This window comes from Zalophus californianus, chromosome 6 (genome assembly GCF_009762305.2).
Source record: "Zalophus californianus isolate mZalCal1 chromosome 6, mZalCal1.pri.v2, whole genome shotgun sequence".
Taxonomy (NCBI): Eukaryota; Metazoa; Chordata; class Mammalia; order Carnivora; family Otariidae; genus Zalophus; species Zalophus californianus.
In genome coordinates this window covers 22499257-22516255 of record NC_045600.1, presented here as the reverse complement: position 1 = coordinate 22516255, position 16999 = coordinate 22499257, and the positions used below count along the sequence as shown (strand labels likewise).

At 37.7% G+C, this 16999-nt stretch overlaps 1 protein-coding gene across 23 annotated transcripts in view; it reads left to right on the top strand.

The window, feature by feature from the left end:
• Window positions 1-16999, top strand: part of NRXN3 (neurexin 3) — a 1550403-nt gene that overhangs the window by 1485378 nt on the left and 48026 nt on the right. For 21 of the 23 annotated variants that reach the window (XR_004820137.1, XM_035728036.1, XM_035728032.1 and 18 more), the window contains one exon: window positions 8039-8117. Coding sequence is in view for 22 of the 23 variants with exons in the window: in XM_035728036.1 (XP_035583929.1) it covers window positions 8039-8117 (79 nt within the window). In the remaining variant the exon portion in view is untranslated. Of the gene's footprint in view, window positions 1-8038; window positions 8127-16999 lie in introns of all 23 variants that reach the window. The other 2 variants (XM_035728029.1, XM_035728027.1) reach the window with 1 other exon arrangement.

Here is a 16999-nt window from a genome sequence, read left to right as displayed (position 1 = left end):
ATGAGGAAAGGATTATTTTGAAAAACTACAATAACATGAACTCCAGGAGACAGTTTTAAAATTCACAGGGTGTTGTTCCAGTGAAGTTACATAGGCACATAGAGGTAAGGCCTGAGGGAAACTCAGAAAGCATCTTAACTAGATGGAACTTTGTCTCTTTGTCTCCGTCGTTCAGAACCCATCTCGTGGTATGCCCCGACCTCTCACACTTGAGTATGACAAGTTCAAACCATTTGTTTCATTTTCTCGTAATAGTGTCAGTTGCTTGTTTTGAAGATAACTATAAAGGGGGTGTTCGGAATAAAATGAGGGTATTGATAATCCCACCCATGCATCCTACCATGTTTTAGGGTTGTTTCTGTATTGGGCTTGAGTTGGATAGAGTGATGGGGCTGGTGGGAGAGAGGGGAGGGTTGAGATTTTTGTTTCTAACAAGTTTGCCCCCAAATCCAGGCTGTTTCTATCTTTGGTTTGGTCTAAAAATCATCCAGTAGTGTGTGTGTGTGTGTGTGTGTGTGTGTGTGTGTGTGTGTGTGTGTGTGTGTGTGTGTGTGTGTGAGAGAGAGAGAGAGAGTGTGTGTGTGTGTGTGTGTGTGTGTGTGTGTGTATGTATGTGTTGGGTGGGGGGATCTATAAGCATTAATCTAAACTGGGACTATGCAGTGGCAACAATTTGATAAAGAAAACCCTAATAGATAAATTTAAATTGTGATGGTCAAGCTTTTTAAAATCTCATTAAAGGTTACAGATGTACCTAGAGTCTTTAATTAAAAGTATCTTAGACATCCTTTATTTAAATAGAGAATAAATGTTCATGATGAAGCTGTATGACTCCCTCTCTCCTATGAGATACTTTAAACCCCAACTTTATCACGGAATAGAAGTAGAGAGGGGAAAAACTAAAACACCAAGCATTTGAAGGAGTTGAATTCTTTTTAGCATGAAGCAGCTGCAGAGATGTATGGCTGTTTTTGGTGGGACTTCAGAATATTTATGGGCCTTTCTCTTTTCCTTTTTCACTGGAAGAAAGGCGATCATCATTCTTGAGTGTGTTATTTATAATTTCATAAAGCTGTTCTGGGGCAGGACTTATTTTATCTTGCGCTTAATCTCGGTCAAATAACTGTGTTTCTAAGGAGCTGGGTGGAGAAAAATGATTATCCCCCTGGAATGATTAGCCTATTCTCAGTATAAGGTAAAGGGCTAAAGGTGGGAAATTGAAGTCACAAATAGGCTTCTGGGCAGGAGGGAGGGGACATGGTGAGTCTACCTTGAGCTCTTCTGACCTGGCAGCAGACATTTTTCTCAATGCCAAATTAACGGATGGCAATGAAGAATGGGGGGGGGGCACTCCTGTGAGGTAGAGCCCTTCAGAGTAAATAATTAGAAGCAAGTGATTACAGACACAGTAACTCACTGGAGAAAAATGAGAAGCCAGGTCTGTGAGGCTGAGGGAATTGGAAGGTAAATATACTATAAATTTAGTAGGGTGGACAGAGTTTTTGAGCTTTCTTCTGTCCCAGTTTATTCTAAGGTAATTTATATTTAAATAAAATTTATATTTAAGTTTATTAAAATAAATGCTGGGAGGAAAAAAAGAAAGGAATACAAATGCAATAAAAAAATCTTTCAAGAAAAGAATAAGGACAGCTCCTTCCAGACAGATATTTTATTGAAAGTCATTATAATACCTATCTTGAGTTTTATGAATCCTAGTACAGAACCAAGTAATTTCAACATATGGATTAAAAATATGAAATGCATATTTTAAAATGGGGTAGTATGGATTATTATTTTGAATATGGAACTTGGCTAATATAGAGGGACAGAAGAATATTTTCCTTCCCTTGAGAAGGCAAAGTAAGGTCTTTAATCTGCTCTGTGGAGGAATGGTGAAGTCAGCCCCATGCACTGCGTTCTGAAACCATGTATAAGTGCTTCCAAAGGAAGGGTGATGGATGACACTGATGGGACATGGGGAGGGGAAGAAGGAGAGATGTCCCATAGGAGAGGATATTAAATTCATGTTCATTATCCGAGTTTGCAAGAACAACACGATAACTCAGGTGGCTGTCATTCTGTCACGCTGCTACAGCTTTTTACCCTTGTCCTACTCAGAGGTATACAAATAAACCGTGTTTTTCATGCCTCTGAGCCTTTGCAAAGACTATTCGTTCCACTAGAAATGCTCTTCTCCTCCCACCCACAGCTCTCAGCTCTCCCTGCTTCACTGCTGCCTGTCCGTCTGGGCTCATTTCCACTTCCCCTCTGCCCAGGAGCTTTCTCTGCTCCCCTGCTGCTTGCTCCCTTAGCACCTTATGCTTACTCTTGTCATGAGACGGTGAATTCCCAGAGCAGCGGAACTGTTGTTTATCTGTCACTGTATCCTTCATAATGGCTACAGTGCTTGACACATAGGTGTTCAGTAAATATTTATTCAAGTAATAAAGGAATGAATGAAAGATGAACAAAGCACCGTGATGATATAGTCCCATAGACTATATCACAAATGGTGGATGGATCTAGTAGTCCAGCCATGATCAAACTGTTTGGTTTGGAGGTAGTCACAGACCGTCTATTCTTTCTTGATGGACTTAAAGGTAATGTGGGTATTTGACGTATGGGAGCCATAATATGTAAACACTTTAAGCTTAGTCATTGAGAATTATGAGAGCTTTAGACAGTCATTGGGAAGAAGAGTAATATGAGGATGACAGAGAAAGCACCTTGATAAGCATTCCCAGCATAACTATAAGAATAGAACTTCCTAAAGCAATGCTATTCCCTGAAGGAGCGTGGATGGTGGGCAGTTAAAAGTAGCAGATGTCACTACAAATGTCCACACGCTTGGTTATTATTAATGAGTACTAAGATGTTAATATGTGTCAACTGTGTAGCATGAAGTCTGAATACAGCAAATGTTTAATAAGTGGTAAATGTTATTGGTAGGCATTATTCTAGAAAGTTAAAATATCTTTTTCCTCTCAACAGTGCTAACTGCTCTTTTTTCTAAGGAATTATGAGTAATTATGAAAAATGGGTATGATTGTAGGAAAATACACACATACACAGCCTAGGGCTACTATATTTTATTTAAAGACCAAAGTCCATAGTTCCATTCTGTTCATAACAATTATATCCTGAGTCTGTGTGTATCTGCAGTAGTGAAGCATAACTCACCAGCCATGGGAACCGATAGTCAAAAAAGTGTGCCTTTTTTTCCCAAAGTTCCGAGTTAGAACATGAATTTACTTATATTTGGGGAAGGACACAGACAAGAAAAAGAGCTACTAAAAGAAAGCCTTGGGTTTTCTGAGAGTAATTTTGAATCAAATTGTCATTACTTTAGGATGTGATTCTAAGTGCATATCATCCAAAAGCTTTTGGTTTGTAATTTTGAGGTTTTTTTATATGGTAGGGACAGAAGTAGTAAAAAAGAACTTTTTAATCCCTAAATATAGAGTTCTAAATCCTGAGTCCTTTGTAAATCAAAGCTTGCTGCCCCCAGCAAAGAAAGTGTTTCTGAAACTACAGTGTTCTGTGGCAGTCATGGTAGTGTTGGATGCCAGGTTCTCCAGACAAACATTGGTGACTGTGTTGGGCAATGAGGGGATGGAGATGTTTGTAATGGCTTTGGGAATTCCATTGGCAGTGGCTGTAATTGGTGATGATGAGGTTTGAGAGACAGAAAGGAAGGGGCTGGATTCACATAAAACCCACACAGATTGTCTGGACCCAGAGCCATGGGAAACAGATTATCTTCCAGTGATTTTTTTTTTTTTTTTTTTTTTTTTTTTTTTTTTTTTTTTTCATTTATTTTTTTTATTTGCAGGAGGAGTTGAAACAAATTTTAAGGGTGTTTTCATTTTTTTCCCCCTAAACATGAATCATTCAAGTAAAACCAACTTAACTATAGAAATGTAGCAAAGTAAGGGGAAAGAAGCACAACAACCCAAGAGGCAAAGGTTGGGGGGGGGAGAGGTGGGTGCAGTCCGCATATAACATATGCGTAAATGCCGTATGATTCTTCCAGTGATTTTTAAGCTCTCTTGGCATCTCTATGAGTATATTTTTCTTTATCACTCTTGACGGCAGATGCAACCAGAGGTAATGAATGAAAATGGAGGTAATGAATTATTGGCAATGAAGAACAGTTCTGATGGGGATGAATTATTAAAGAAAGAATACATAGGTGGATAGCAACTTTATTTAAACTAGGAGTGGCAACTAGGCTTGGAAGTACAGTTACTGATTGATTGATTGACTTAGTTTTAGCTAATATTTATTGAGCATGTACCATATGCCAGGAACAGAGCTTTAGTTTTTCTTTTTTTAAAAGATTTATTGACTTATTTGAGAGCAAGAGAGCAAGCACATGGGGGGGGGGGGGCGGGGAGAGACAGAGAATCCCAAGCATGGAGCCTGACATGGGGCTCAGTCTCACAACCCCGAGATCATGACCTGAGCCGAAACCAAAAGTCAGATTCTCAACCGACTGAGCCACCCAGGCACCCCCAGAGCTTCACTTTTAACATTACACTTAAATTGGTGACAAGACACTGTGTTTATCCCAATTTACAGATGGAAAAATTGAGGCTTGAGGAGGGGAAGTAACTCACCCCACCCCCCGGTCACTGACTGTCAAGTGTAGGAGCTGGGGGAGTCACAGCTGTGCTCTGTAGAGAGTCAGTCCTGCTCATTCCATGTTCTGCTGGACTGCCTGCCACGGACCCTCCTTGGAGTCTAACCACCATTAATGGGAGCTACTGGCAAAATGTGTTACTGTTGCCTGGGAGGAATACTTTATTCATCTATATGCATACAGAAGATCAGCAGAAATCAGATCTCTGGGAAGTAGGGCACAGGGTCATTCAACTGGAGAGAAAAGGCATGGAAATGTGGAAGAGTATATGTGTAGGGTCTGCAGTGGTGGTTGGGGCCCATTTTGGGGACAGAAGTGAAGGTGGTGTTGGGGAAGGAGAGTGGTGCTGGGGACAAGTCACCCAAACCATGTAGCTATGGGGAGAGTTTGTGTAATATTAGAGGAGGCAGGAGAATGCTGAGAGGAAAATAGTAAATATCCTTCAACCTCAGAGTCTAGTACTTTTCTTGAAAAAGAAGTCTATATCATATTTTTGGCCAATCAAAATTAATATAACTTTCTTAGAATTCTTGCTTGGCTATCGGTTCTTGAGATGAATTCACTAGATGTTCATGTAACTCATCGGTTTTCACTCAAAAACTAGGAACCCTTGCTAGTTGTGCCACATCCAGGCCATTCTGCAAGGTCCTTATAATGAAGTCACCAACAATTAATTTCCAATTGATTACCTTTAGAAGTGTATTCCTGACCTCTTTTTTATGACCACCCTCTAAGGAGTTTTTTAAGATAATTTTTCGCCTAATTGCCCTTCTCCCATAAAATTTTAATACCACGGATATACTGTATATTTCTTTAAGTACTGTAGGCTTTTGGCAGGTCAAAAAACATTTTCATATCTAGGATCCATCCCCCCACACACCTAAAACAATTTTTGCTGCCTTGAGGGAGGTCTTACGTCCATGGATAACTCATGCTTTCGAACTATCAAACAGTGATTGCGACCCTTCCGAAAAGGCCATTTGCCTCTTATGATTGCCTTCTGCATTTCTGCACAGTTAACATGTATTCCTCTACCACCTCCCTTCCCTAAGAAACTTAACGTGGGCCTGCAGAGGGCCCAGCCACAACAGGAAACTCCAAGGAGGTTTGCTCACCAGGTCTCTAAGACCAATCATGTTGGCTCTGGGATATCGCTTCAGCTTTGGTTGCTGAAAATGAAATGCACACTTCAGTAGTGTCTAATTGAAAAAAAAAAAAAAGTATGTTTGAAATTCTTTTTCTGTTAACTTTGAGGAGGAGCAGGGTTGAAGTATCTCCCTGTCAAATGTAGAATAAAGATCCATAGCATGGTTTAAGGCACCTCTCTACCACTGTCAGTTAAGTGAACTCAATTACCTAGTGTGACTTTTCTACTGTTCTTTGTCGTGTCCAGTAATTCTATGCTTTGTGTGTATATTTCAAAAAGGATGTTGTCTGGAAATGCTAAGCATATGGGTTGTCACGTGCATTGGTTTGCTCGGGCCTCCATAACAGTACCACAGACTGAGTGGCTTAAACAACAGAAATTTATTTTCTCACAGTTGTGGAAGCTAGAAGTCCAAGGTCAAGGTGTCAGCAGGGTTGGTTTTTTTCTGAAAACTCTTTCTGTGGTTTATGGATGGCTTTCTTCTCCCTGTGCCTTCACATAGTCGTCCCTCTGTGCATGTCTGTGTCCTAATTTGATCTTTTTATTAAGGAATCCAGGTATATTGGATTTGGCTTACCCTAATGATCTCATTTTAACACAGACACTATCTCCAAATACTAGTCATATTCAGAGGTACCGGGGGGTTAGAACTGCAGCATATGAATTTTGGAGGACATAGTTCAGTCCAAAACCAACATCATAGAAGAAAGGATGTAAAAGGAGCCTAGGTGAATCACAAATACAGACTTTGTTTTTTTTTTTTTGTTTTGTTTTGTTTTGTTTTTTCTAAATTTTTTTAATGTTTTATTTATTTATTCATGAGAGTCAGAGAGCTAGAGAGAGAGGCAGAGGGAGAAACAGGCTCCCCGCCTAGCAGGGAGCCCGATGCGGGGCTCGATCCCAGGACCCCGGGATCATGACCTGAGCCGAAGGCAGACGCTTAACCATCTGAGCCACCCAGGCGCCCCACAAATACAGACTTTGACTAAGATGTATCTGTTCAAATCCTCCCTGTTTCTTACTAGCCCTGTGTCCTCTTTGAACTTAAGTTCTCCTTAAAAGTGTAATAATTATATCCATCCCAAAGGATCGTTGTGAGAATTGTATCTAAACAATTAATAACAGCTATACCTAATAAATACATATATATACATGTCTAGCTCAGCATCTGGCTTCTAATTGCTTTTCCTCTTGAATATGGATTCAGACTTCAATGCATTGGGAATAATAAAACCAAGCAAGTCAGTTAATATTGTTAATATCAAGAAGGGGAAAGAAATGAGCATTTATTGAACAACTACTGTGTATTGAGTACTCTTATGCACACAGTAGGACAGAAATTTGTTTTTTACGTAAGATCTACAGATTAATTATTCAATAGTATTTATCGTGCATGCAGTATGTATCAGGTACAGAAAGTAGTCTTCTCATCTTCTGTGTAGCAAACACCCTTCTTATTGTCCATACCCAGTTTCCTGTATTTCTTGCAGCAGATTCCCTGGCATTGGGGAGTTTCTGCAGGATCCAATAGAAAAAAAAAAAAAAATTGTCACAAGTTGAATTACTACTGTGGCAACCAGATTTTTTTCTGCTGTCGTCAGAAACAGTCTTTCTGTGTCCAGAGGCTGTCACGTGGTATTTCTCTGCTGGCCTACATTACTAATTCAGCTAATTGCAGCAATTACATGAAGAGATCACTGCTAGCGAGAAAAGCCGTTATGCTGTTCCTGAACAGACTGCATTCCACAGCATTCATTAATTATGCCTGCCTATAGATTCACAGCCACCAAAGCATGCACTTGAGACCACACACCATATGCACTGAAACCCTCTCAAAGTTTGCAGTGCCTTTGCATGCTGTCTTACACTCTTATATGGCCCACCGTTTGTATATACCTTCTCCTTCCCTTCAGATGCTCAAAATTGAAATTAAAATCAGAATAGTCAGGCTGTACAATGTGACTTACAGAGATGGGATAGTCTTGAGCCTCCCGGAACCACTTGGAGTCATTCAGCTTCTCATAAAATCCATACAGGTTGTCTGAACCCATAGCCGTTCACAGCTACACAAGAGTTTAAAATGCTCTGTCCTCCAGCACGCCCTCTTTAGAGAAGAGAAACGTAATAATGATGGGAGGCAGGACATAGTGATAAGTCTTTGATGCTTTTGTTCATTGGTTTCCTTATCTCTCTCTCTCCTCTCTCCTTCCCTTCCCCCTACCCCATTATTTTTCCTTTGACACACACAGCCAACATCAGATGACCTTGTTTCATCTGCTGAATGTTCAAGCGATGATGAAGACTTCGTTGAATGTGAGCCGAGTACAGGTAGGTTAGGTCAGTCTTGTTTTGCTTGCTTTTTTTTTTACATTTGCAAAAAACAATACATACATATATGTGACTATACATGTGTTCTATATATATTATAGTGTGTTAATGTGTGTATTTACTATATATATGTATAAGGATACATATATAAATATTAATATATAATCAAAAGCATCAAATCCCATGGAAGGAGCAAATAAGATCCCAGGGAAATTTAACATCAGTTCCTGATATCCAAAGAAAAATCCATGGTGTACCACCCAACTTTGAGCAATCGGTCACCCAGATTAACTATGGGAACAGGAAAAGTGCAACAGTGCCTGGCAGCTATGAAATTGACAGGGGGTGGGAGCATGAAGATGTCTATATTGGAATAACATCAAAACCCCCTGAACCCAAAGTGGAGCTATAAAGATCATTTAAACCTCATGAATTGTTCTGAGCCTGTGTGGCAAACAAAATAAAACCAGAAACCCAAACCAAACAACAATAAAAAAACCCCACACATTTTCCATGGGATTTCAACAGCAGTTAACATGGTATAATATTTATACTAATTTTGTTCATTGTGCGTTTAGAAAATTGTGCAGTAATATAGCATAGTAAACACAAAATTAGTACTGAACCATGCCATGTCAAAGGCTGAGATGCTTCAAAATGTATCTACTGTGCTGAAGTTAAGAGGGCTTTCGCAAGCAACTCGATGCTTCAGTGTGTTCCCCATTCGCACCCAGATACATTTTGATATTTTATGGTCTTTCTTTATATTGAGCTATATAATGTCCAGCAGGCAACTGCGGTCCCTGATTATTTCCTATCAATTTTTCCAAGTCGTCTGTTTTGAGACTTGCTATAAGTTAAACATTTATATATATATAATAGAGAACAGATATCATCGAATTTCTGTGTATGTTTAATAGAATTAAAAGCTGGAGTTGGGTTAGGATCTTATTTCTGCAAAGGCTAAGAGAAACAGAATATTCTAGTTGATTTTTTGGGTTGCTTTATTTTTTTTTCTTTTCTTAAAAAAAAAGGTGAGCCATTAAACATTTTCTTTTGCTAATTCTAGAGAAATTCAAGGTTTGTGGAAAAAAATAACAAAAGTAAAAACTTTCCATTCCTTAACCCAAGATGATTTACATTTTTTTTCATATTTTGTTGACGGCCTGACTGGTGTCTTGCAAGTGGCTTTGAATCAGGAAGTTCTGTGGGTTTCTGTTTTTAGCATTACATAGAAACATAATAATAGGTAGGGTATTTCCATTTTGGAGTGTGACCTGTTCCTTTTAGGAGCTTGGTTGTGAAGAAGGAAAGTAACTCTGGTCTGGTGTGGTCAAATTTTTTCATATTATTAGATAATAATCTCAATGTACTACATGAGGTTTTAATAACACTGGAGGGCAGATACATCCAGTCCATACCAGAATTTGGGCACCAAGTTTTTATTCACTCCTTAATTCATCCATTAATTCATTCAATAAATATTTCTGAGCCCTAGGACAAGATACAGTGTATCTCTAGAGTTGAGACCTTCCTGTTCTAATAATTTTCATAAATGAGCTGTTGGAAAATAGAATTAGGAGCTTTACTACTGAAATAAATTTCCTCTCCAAAATAATTCAGTTCAGCAAATATTTTTTGAGTTAACTATGTATGTTAAGCATGTGCCAGATCCTAGGAATTCAGATATGAATATGGCATGATCCCCAAGACATTTGTTAAATTAGCTGATTTCATGGCCAATAGTTTAAGATACCTAGACTTTAATTTGGATTTTCTGTTTATCCCCTCTCTGGTTATCTTGCTTTCAAAGCAGTAATATCTGTATATATGCAACATTGTTGTTCAAAACTTGATTTTAAGTCGTCTTACAAAAATTAAGGCTTGACCATTACAAAATATTGCCACTGTCTTCCCCCACTACCTCCCTGCCTCCTACACATGGTCATCTCCATAGCAACCTCCGTAATAAAACAAAGGGCTTTTCCAGATATGATTCACAAGGTCTACAGCTCCCCAAGTTGTGGGGGTATATTGCCATTTGGTATTAAAGTTGAACAGGCCCAAACCTGAATGGCACCAAACTAAGTCCATTTGCTTTTTTAGTGGCTGCACAGGTGTTTCATCTGATTCAAAAGCAGAGGACAGAAATTCAATGCCAGCATTTGAGTAATATAATTACATGGGGCAGGTGGGAGATAAAAGCAGGTTTTAAAACAATCTGTTGTGTTCGGCAACAGGGTGTGGGAGGGGGCATATAAATAAAGTAGGTGACAGAGTGTTCACCCTGAAGGAGCTGACATGTAGCTCTATGAGACTAATATTGATCCCCTCTGCCTGGGATTATTCGACTCCTCACATTTGAAGAACGAGCGTTTCTTCTTTCTAAATTTATTTATTCCATAAGGTATTCCTGATAAGGGATTCAGATACACAGGGAAATATGTTAGAGGCATATTTAATACAGGATGGAGATAGATAATCCTACTGAAGCAGAGATTTTACTCTTGGGGCCTGATTAACACTGATGAAGGTTATGCGCATAGAGATACCGAGCCCTCTTTTGTATTCAATGAGAAATATTTCCATAGCCTTCACATCTTCCCAAAACAATTTGGATTAAAAATCAGGAAAATTTAAACCAGTTGTTTCTGGAGGTAGGTTTTGCCCTACCTCAAGAGAAACCTTCCATTGCCCGTGCAGCAACAGATAATGGTGACATTTAGATAACTTTGACATAAATCATTAGTCTGAGATTCTGTGTGAATACTGAGGTTAAAATTCTGGGTTTGAACATTCTAACTCACTGCCTCAGTTTCTCAAATTTTACTCTTTTCCAGGCCTGATGTTTGACGGAAATACACTAAAGGTGGTTAATTACCCAGGCCTTGTTTCATCTTACTTAACAATGACTTTTTCTTCTCTCATTTTGTTAGCCAGTTTAGGATTTTCCAGCTGTCTCAGTTAGAAAGCATTTAACTTCTACAGCTTCTTTCCTGATTATTTAGGTTGACTAGAAGCTCATATTTTTCATAAATTTGCATAGTTCAGTATATGCTCTATTCAACAACTTTTGTTTTCATGTGGGCATCCAATTTTAAATGAAATTATTTTTCTTATTTAATCTTCTTTAAATCAAAATGGGCTTTAAAGCTCCCGGTTTTGAATCAGATGAAAGCAATTGCCTTTCACACCCAGCATGCACTTCAGCAGTTAGGGATCACTCTCATTTGTATAGCTCAGTCAGATTATCTTTAGGGACCACTTAAATTTGGGGGGGGAGTTTGGCTGATGATAGTCTAGAAACCTTTAAGTCCAATGACTGTCAAATTTTCTCTGGATGTAATGAGTGAAAAACAAACAAAAAAACCCTAGACCATGAGAGCGAGGCAGAAAGTGAAAGCTCAAGGAGTATTTGTTGACTGAATTTGTATGACTCAAAATACCTCATAATCTTAAAATTGGAGATTTTTCATATCTCTAACTTCATCTTCCCTTAAAGAGCTAAATAAAATCTGTTGAATTATTTAAAATATATGATTCCATGCAAATAAATATCACCCTAACAAAACCCACATTTCTTCTTCTTCAAAAAAGAATCCTCTACTTTTTATAACAAGTCACAGGTAAAATTGCATTTTCTAAACATTTACATGGAGAAACCAGCATCAAAACTTTATAAAATCATATAAAGATACCTGCATTAAATGAAAATATTCAGAAGAATATGTGAATAACTATTTAAGTACCTAAAAGTGAAGGTCAAGGTTTTAATTTTCCTAATTTGTACATGTGGATTGTATTGCCCGCAAAGGAAGTCAGTGTCTATTTAATATTTCAGACTTGTGTCTTTGCAAACAAACTCTTTCCTTCCCAAGTACACTTCTATTGATATGAAATTGTGCAGTAAACTCATATTTCATTGTTCTCACCTCTTTGGATCTGACAACAACAAAAAAATAGGGAAGCTGGGGAAGATTCAGATGACTGCTAGAAAATGGGATTATTGATAAATGATATGGGAAGTCAAATTACAATTAAGATCTTTAGTAAATTCACATTTGTGATCTGAAGTATGGTAATTGATTCTGATATATAGAGAAATTGACAAAAGTCACTTCCCAAATGGAAAAGAAATCTTCTGTCCCTTCCCCGGTCTGACCCCCACTGTCTCCGTCTTTGGAAACGGAAATAATATCAAAACATTGTGATCTTAGGTTAGCGTTTGTGTAACTGAAAATTACCAACTTTCTGAATTTTATATATTTATAGTCTCAATATTCTAAAGTCCTGGAGGCAGGGGTCACAAAGCAGAGAAAAAGAAATAAATAAATAAAAAGAAATGCCTTTTACACCTGAGAAATGGGCATGTCAACAATTAACCGTATTCTGGGCGCCTGGGTGGCTCAGCTGGTTAAACGACTGCCTTCGGCTCAGGTCATGATCCTGGAGTCCCGGGATCAAGTCCCACATCGGGCTCCCTGCTCAGCAGGGAGTCTGCTTCTCCCTCTGAAACCTCTTCCCTCTCGTGCTCTCTATCTCTCATTCTCTCTCTCTCAAATAAATAAATAAAATCTTAAAAAAAAACAATTAACTGTATTAATTGATCCAGCCATTACACTGGGATACATTTTTCTGGTTGTCAGTTAGCCAGGTTTTTTGCCTCCACTTTTGTTAATGGGTCCTCTATCAAATCTCAAAGGACAGCCCTTCCACCAGAAGGCAGACAATAAAAGGAAGTATGAAACACATCCATCCATCAATAGGACTGTGCTAAACAACTTCCATAATGGTGGGATTGAGAGAGATGTTTAAACTATTGGCAGTAACTTGAGATCACAAAATAATTACTATTCCCAGAGTGGTTCTCAGATGTATTTTTACACCTCAAATCCACAGCTCTCACATTTGCATTCGGTGTTTTTGCTACTTTGTTCCTCTTTGTTAGTCACACTATAATATTCAGCCCAGTGTGGGTGAAATTTTAAATCTGGCAAAACACCAAGAGCATAGCCTTATTTGTGTTCTCCAGGTGGACCTGAGTTCTTAATCTTTATCAGTTTGAGATTCCTCAGTATTTATAATATGAAAATCTGGCACTGAATTGTTAAAAGCTCACCAAATCCTTAGGGTTTTTATTTGCTGGATCGCCATGGAAAATGCAGCTGAAATGTTAAGACAATACTGATTTTGGATCAGAAAGATATGAATAATTTTCAGAATCTGCAGATTAAAAAAAGAAACTAAATGTGCTGGTCATTGGCCTTAAATATGATATTTGCAATCTTTTTTTTAAAAGATTTTTATTATTTTTATTTACTTGAGAGAGACACAGTGAGAGAGGGAACACAGGCAGGGGGAGTGGGAGAAGGGAGAAGCAGGCTCTCTGCCGAGCAGAGAGCCCGATGCGGGGCTCGATCCCAGGATCCTGGGATCATGACCCGAGCCAAAGGCAGACGCTTAACCACTAAGCCACTCAGGCACCCCATATTTGCAATCTTAAGTGTTGATAGAAATACATCTTGTCATTAGTGTTTTCAGCAAGCTTGAAGCATTAGCAACTTGAACATTTTTATTACAAAGAATTGGATTTTTATTTAATTTTAGGAATATTTTTCCATATGGAAAAATTGACTAATGACATAATGATTCTATTTACAATCTTGAGTTTCCATATGGAAAAATGTTTCTAAAATTAAATAAAAATTCAGTGTATAATAGTAAATGCCTAAATAAAATACCATAGGAATGTTTGAGTGCCACAGTGTCCAGAATCCACCTTGAAGCTGAAGTCCACTTTAAAACATTTTTAATAAAAGGATAATGGAAGTAATCTCAGAAATGTTTTAATTTTACTAAGAAGAATATAAATAAATGTAAATTTCATTAATTTAATCATTGTTGGCTATAGACATTATTCATTTTTACATTTGAGTTATAATACATGTCTAATGTATGCAAAAGCAAATAAGTATCCACACATTTAGATCTAGGCTAAATCCTACCCATTTTTGAATTTCATCCAGTGATTTATAAATTAATAGAGTATGTTTATGGGTGCATAATGTTCCCAATTTAATGGCATAATTTCTGTTTTCATTCATTAACCCACTCAGTGATGAATTGTATCACTCTCTTATAACCCAACTCCACTTCAACCCAAGCTAATTTTTAAGCAAGTGAAGCAAATAGGTGCCCTTTAAACCCTTAATGGTAAATTGCTTTGATAATTAGGGTATGAATAGAAATATAAGTGTAGGAAAGTCTACTGATTGGCTAGTAGGCAGTTAGGCAACTGATAGCTCAGGCATGATGTACAGAAAATAGGTGGCTCATGGATTGACCATTATCATGGTTTTCATAATAACAGTAAATCTAATAACAAGAATGATAAAAATGAAAAAAAAAAATCTATCTCCATTACCCAAGATTTTGTGGTATGTCGAGAAGGGAGGGGAATCAGTAAGATCAACGTGTAAGTATACACATTTCTATTTGAAAGTTTAATAAGTGATTTGTGCAATAACTTTTAGTGACTGCTCTCTGTAGGCACTGGAATAGGTGCTAGGAAAACAAAAATAAGACATAACATCTTCAAGGAGTTCATGGTCTATTAGGGAAGACAGATACAAAAATAAAGGGAATAAAAAGAAAAAAAAAGGAAAGAAAGGGAAGAAACAGTGTGGACAATGAATGGAAATGCCTAGAATATTATCAGAACTTGGAGGAGAGGTTGCTAATTCAGCAATAGCATATCCCGTCTAAGGATGGGCAAGAAAAATCATAGAAGATGATACCAACCAGTGACAGAATCACTTAACCCCAAAAATCATTCTTCTGTATCTTAGTTTGAGGGCACAGAATTTCAGATTCACTGTGACTGAAAAATTAATACAGTTCAGTAATAAACTTTTCTTTGAACACACACACAGTATGGTCTAGGACCAGGTCTTCTTGGGTAGCAGGGTAAGTAAGGATGGGCATGATGAAGGGAGAATTTCAAGCCAAACTCATGAGAACTTCCTGATTTCAAATGCTAATGCAAGTAGTTGATAACAAGTGAGCTTAATGAAATCATTAAGCAAGCCCCCCCCCCCAAATTAATAAAGAGGGATTGGGTTTCTAAGCAAAGGTTTTTATGAGTTTTCTTTTTTTCTTTTTGTTCTGTATTTTTTCTCACATTAATCCCAGTATATATACTGTGTGTATATATATATATATATATTTGTATATAATATGTGTGCATACTAAATGTAGAGTACCTATCATGCCATATATATGTAGACACAGTATAAGTGATATTAGACTAATGTAAACAGAGATTAACAACAGTCCCTGCCATCAGTCATGTGTTTACACAGAAATTCACACCTTCATTTTTACATCAGCCAACACAGACATGCACGATATGATACTGTTTTAACTTCGCGAACAAAGCATGTGAACTTTTTTTAGGTTTTGTTTTCTTCTGTATCATAATTACAGTGATGATTCCATAATTCAGTTATCCTTGGGAGGGGTGGAGAGAAAAATTATACAGATATATCTATCCATATATGCACATTCCTGTGTATATATATAAATAGATATACATACCTTTTATATATTTGAAAAACATTTTCTGTCGTTTCACCTCATCTTGTGCCGCATGAATTTTTGGTGGTTCAATTTACTTTGTTTTGATTCACATTTAGTATTTTGGTCATTATGGTTATGTGAAACTCATTGCTGTATTTTTATTGGTAATAATAGTCATTTTTAAAATACTGAGAGATATATAGATATACAGAACAAACAAGGCAACAAAATCTTTTCTTGCCATCCTAATCTCTAATTTCTCCCCCTTCAGCATACCCCTCCAGTATTTATATTTATGCTTGAAACAAAACAAACCCCAGCAAATCCAAGAAAGTTGTGTACAAAAGAATGAAATACTGTGTCTTCCTTTTCTTCCTCCTATATAGATATATTTTTTTCCTTTTAATTTCCTTCCTTTTCCTTTTTCATTTTTCCCCATATCTGCACAGGCCACTTGCCTTCCCTCCACCCCTCCTCCCCCCATGACAATATAATTAATTAAAAGGAGGACAGATGAGCCAGAAAAGAAAGAAAGAAAGAAAGAAAGAAAGAAAGAAAGAAAGAAAGAAAGAAAGAAAGAAAGAAAGACGGAAAGACAGGTAGACATCCAGATACAAGAGAGAAACACATTCTTGTCCACAAATTTCAGATGGCATAAAAAGAATTTTATTGCAGATGTAGAATATTTGTTGTATCTTTTATTTCTGGACCAGCCCAGAATCATTGTGTGGCATGCAGTGATAGTTGTGTAGCTAATCGACTAACCATGGCCTTCATCACCAGTGCATGGTTGTAACGATGCCATCTTGTGTTTCATCCAAGTGACACATCCAGGCTAACCCAGCAAGTCCAGTGTATGAGTTGTGGGGGTAACTTTCTTTTGTAGTTATAATCTCATGGGTTCTCATTTTTCCTATTATTTCCATTGGGTCATGGCAGCCCCAAGAGCTGCTCTCACGACATCTCTGTACGGTTTCGTTGTTATGTTTGCTTCCCTTGGCACAGCAGTCGAGCATATGTCTCTTGTCTGGTACATCTGTCTTGCCATCTTGTCTTGGAGTCCACTGTCGTGCTGTTGTTCTGTGATTCTGTTCTCTGTTTGTAATATGTGGTTTGAAATGCTCTCCTTTTATTTCTCACTCCCCTCTTGTTTCTACTTTTAACCTCACCCCTAGGGAACTTCACAAAGAAGCAAAACAAATTTTCAGTTAAGTGTAAGGCTGATAACTGTGCTTTGACTCTGGAAGTCATAAGTTGCACTTTCTTACTGTCTAAGGGGACAAAACTTACAGCAGGAAACTGCT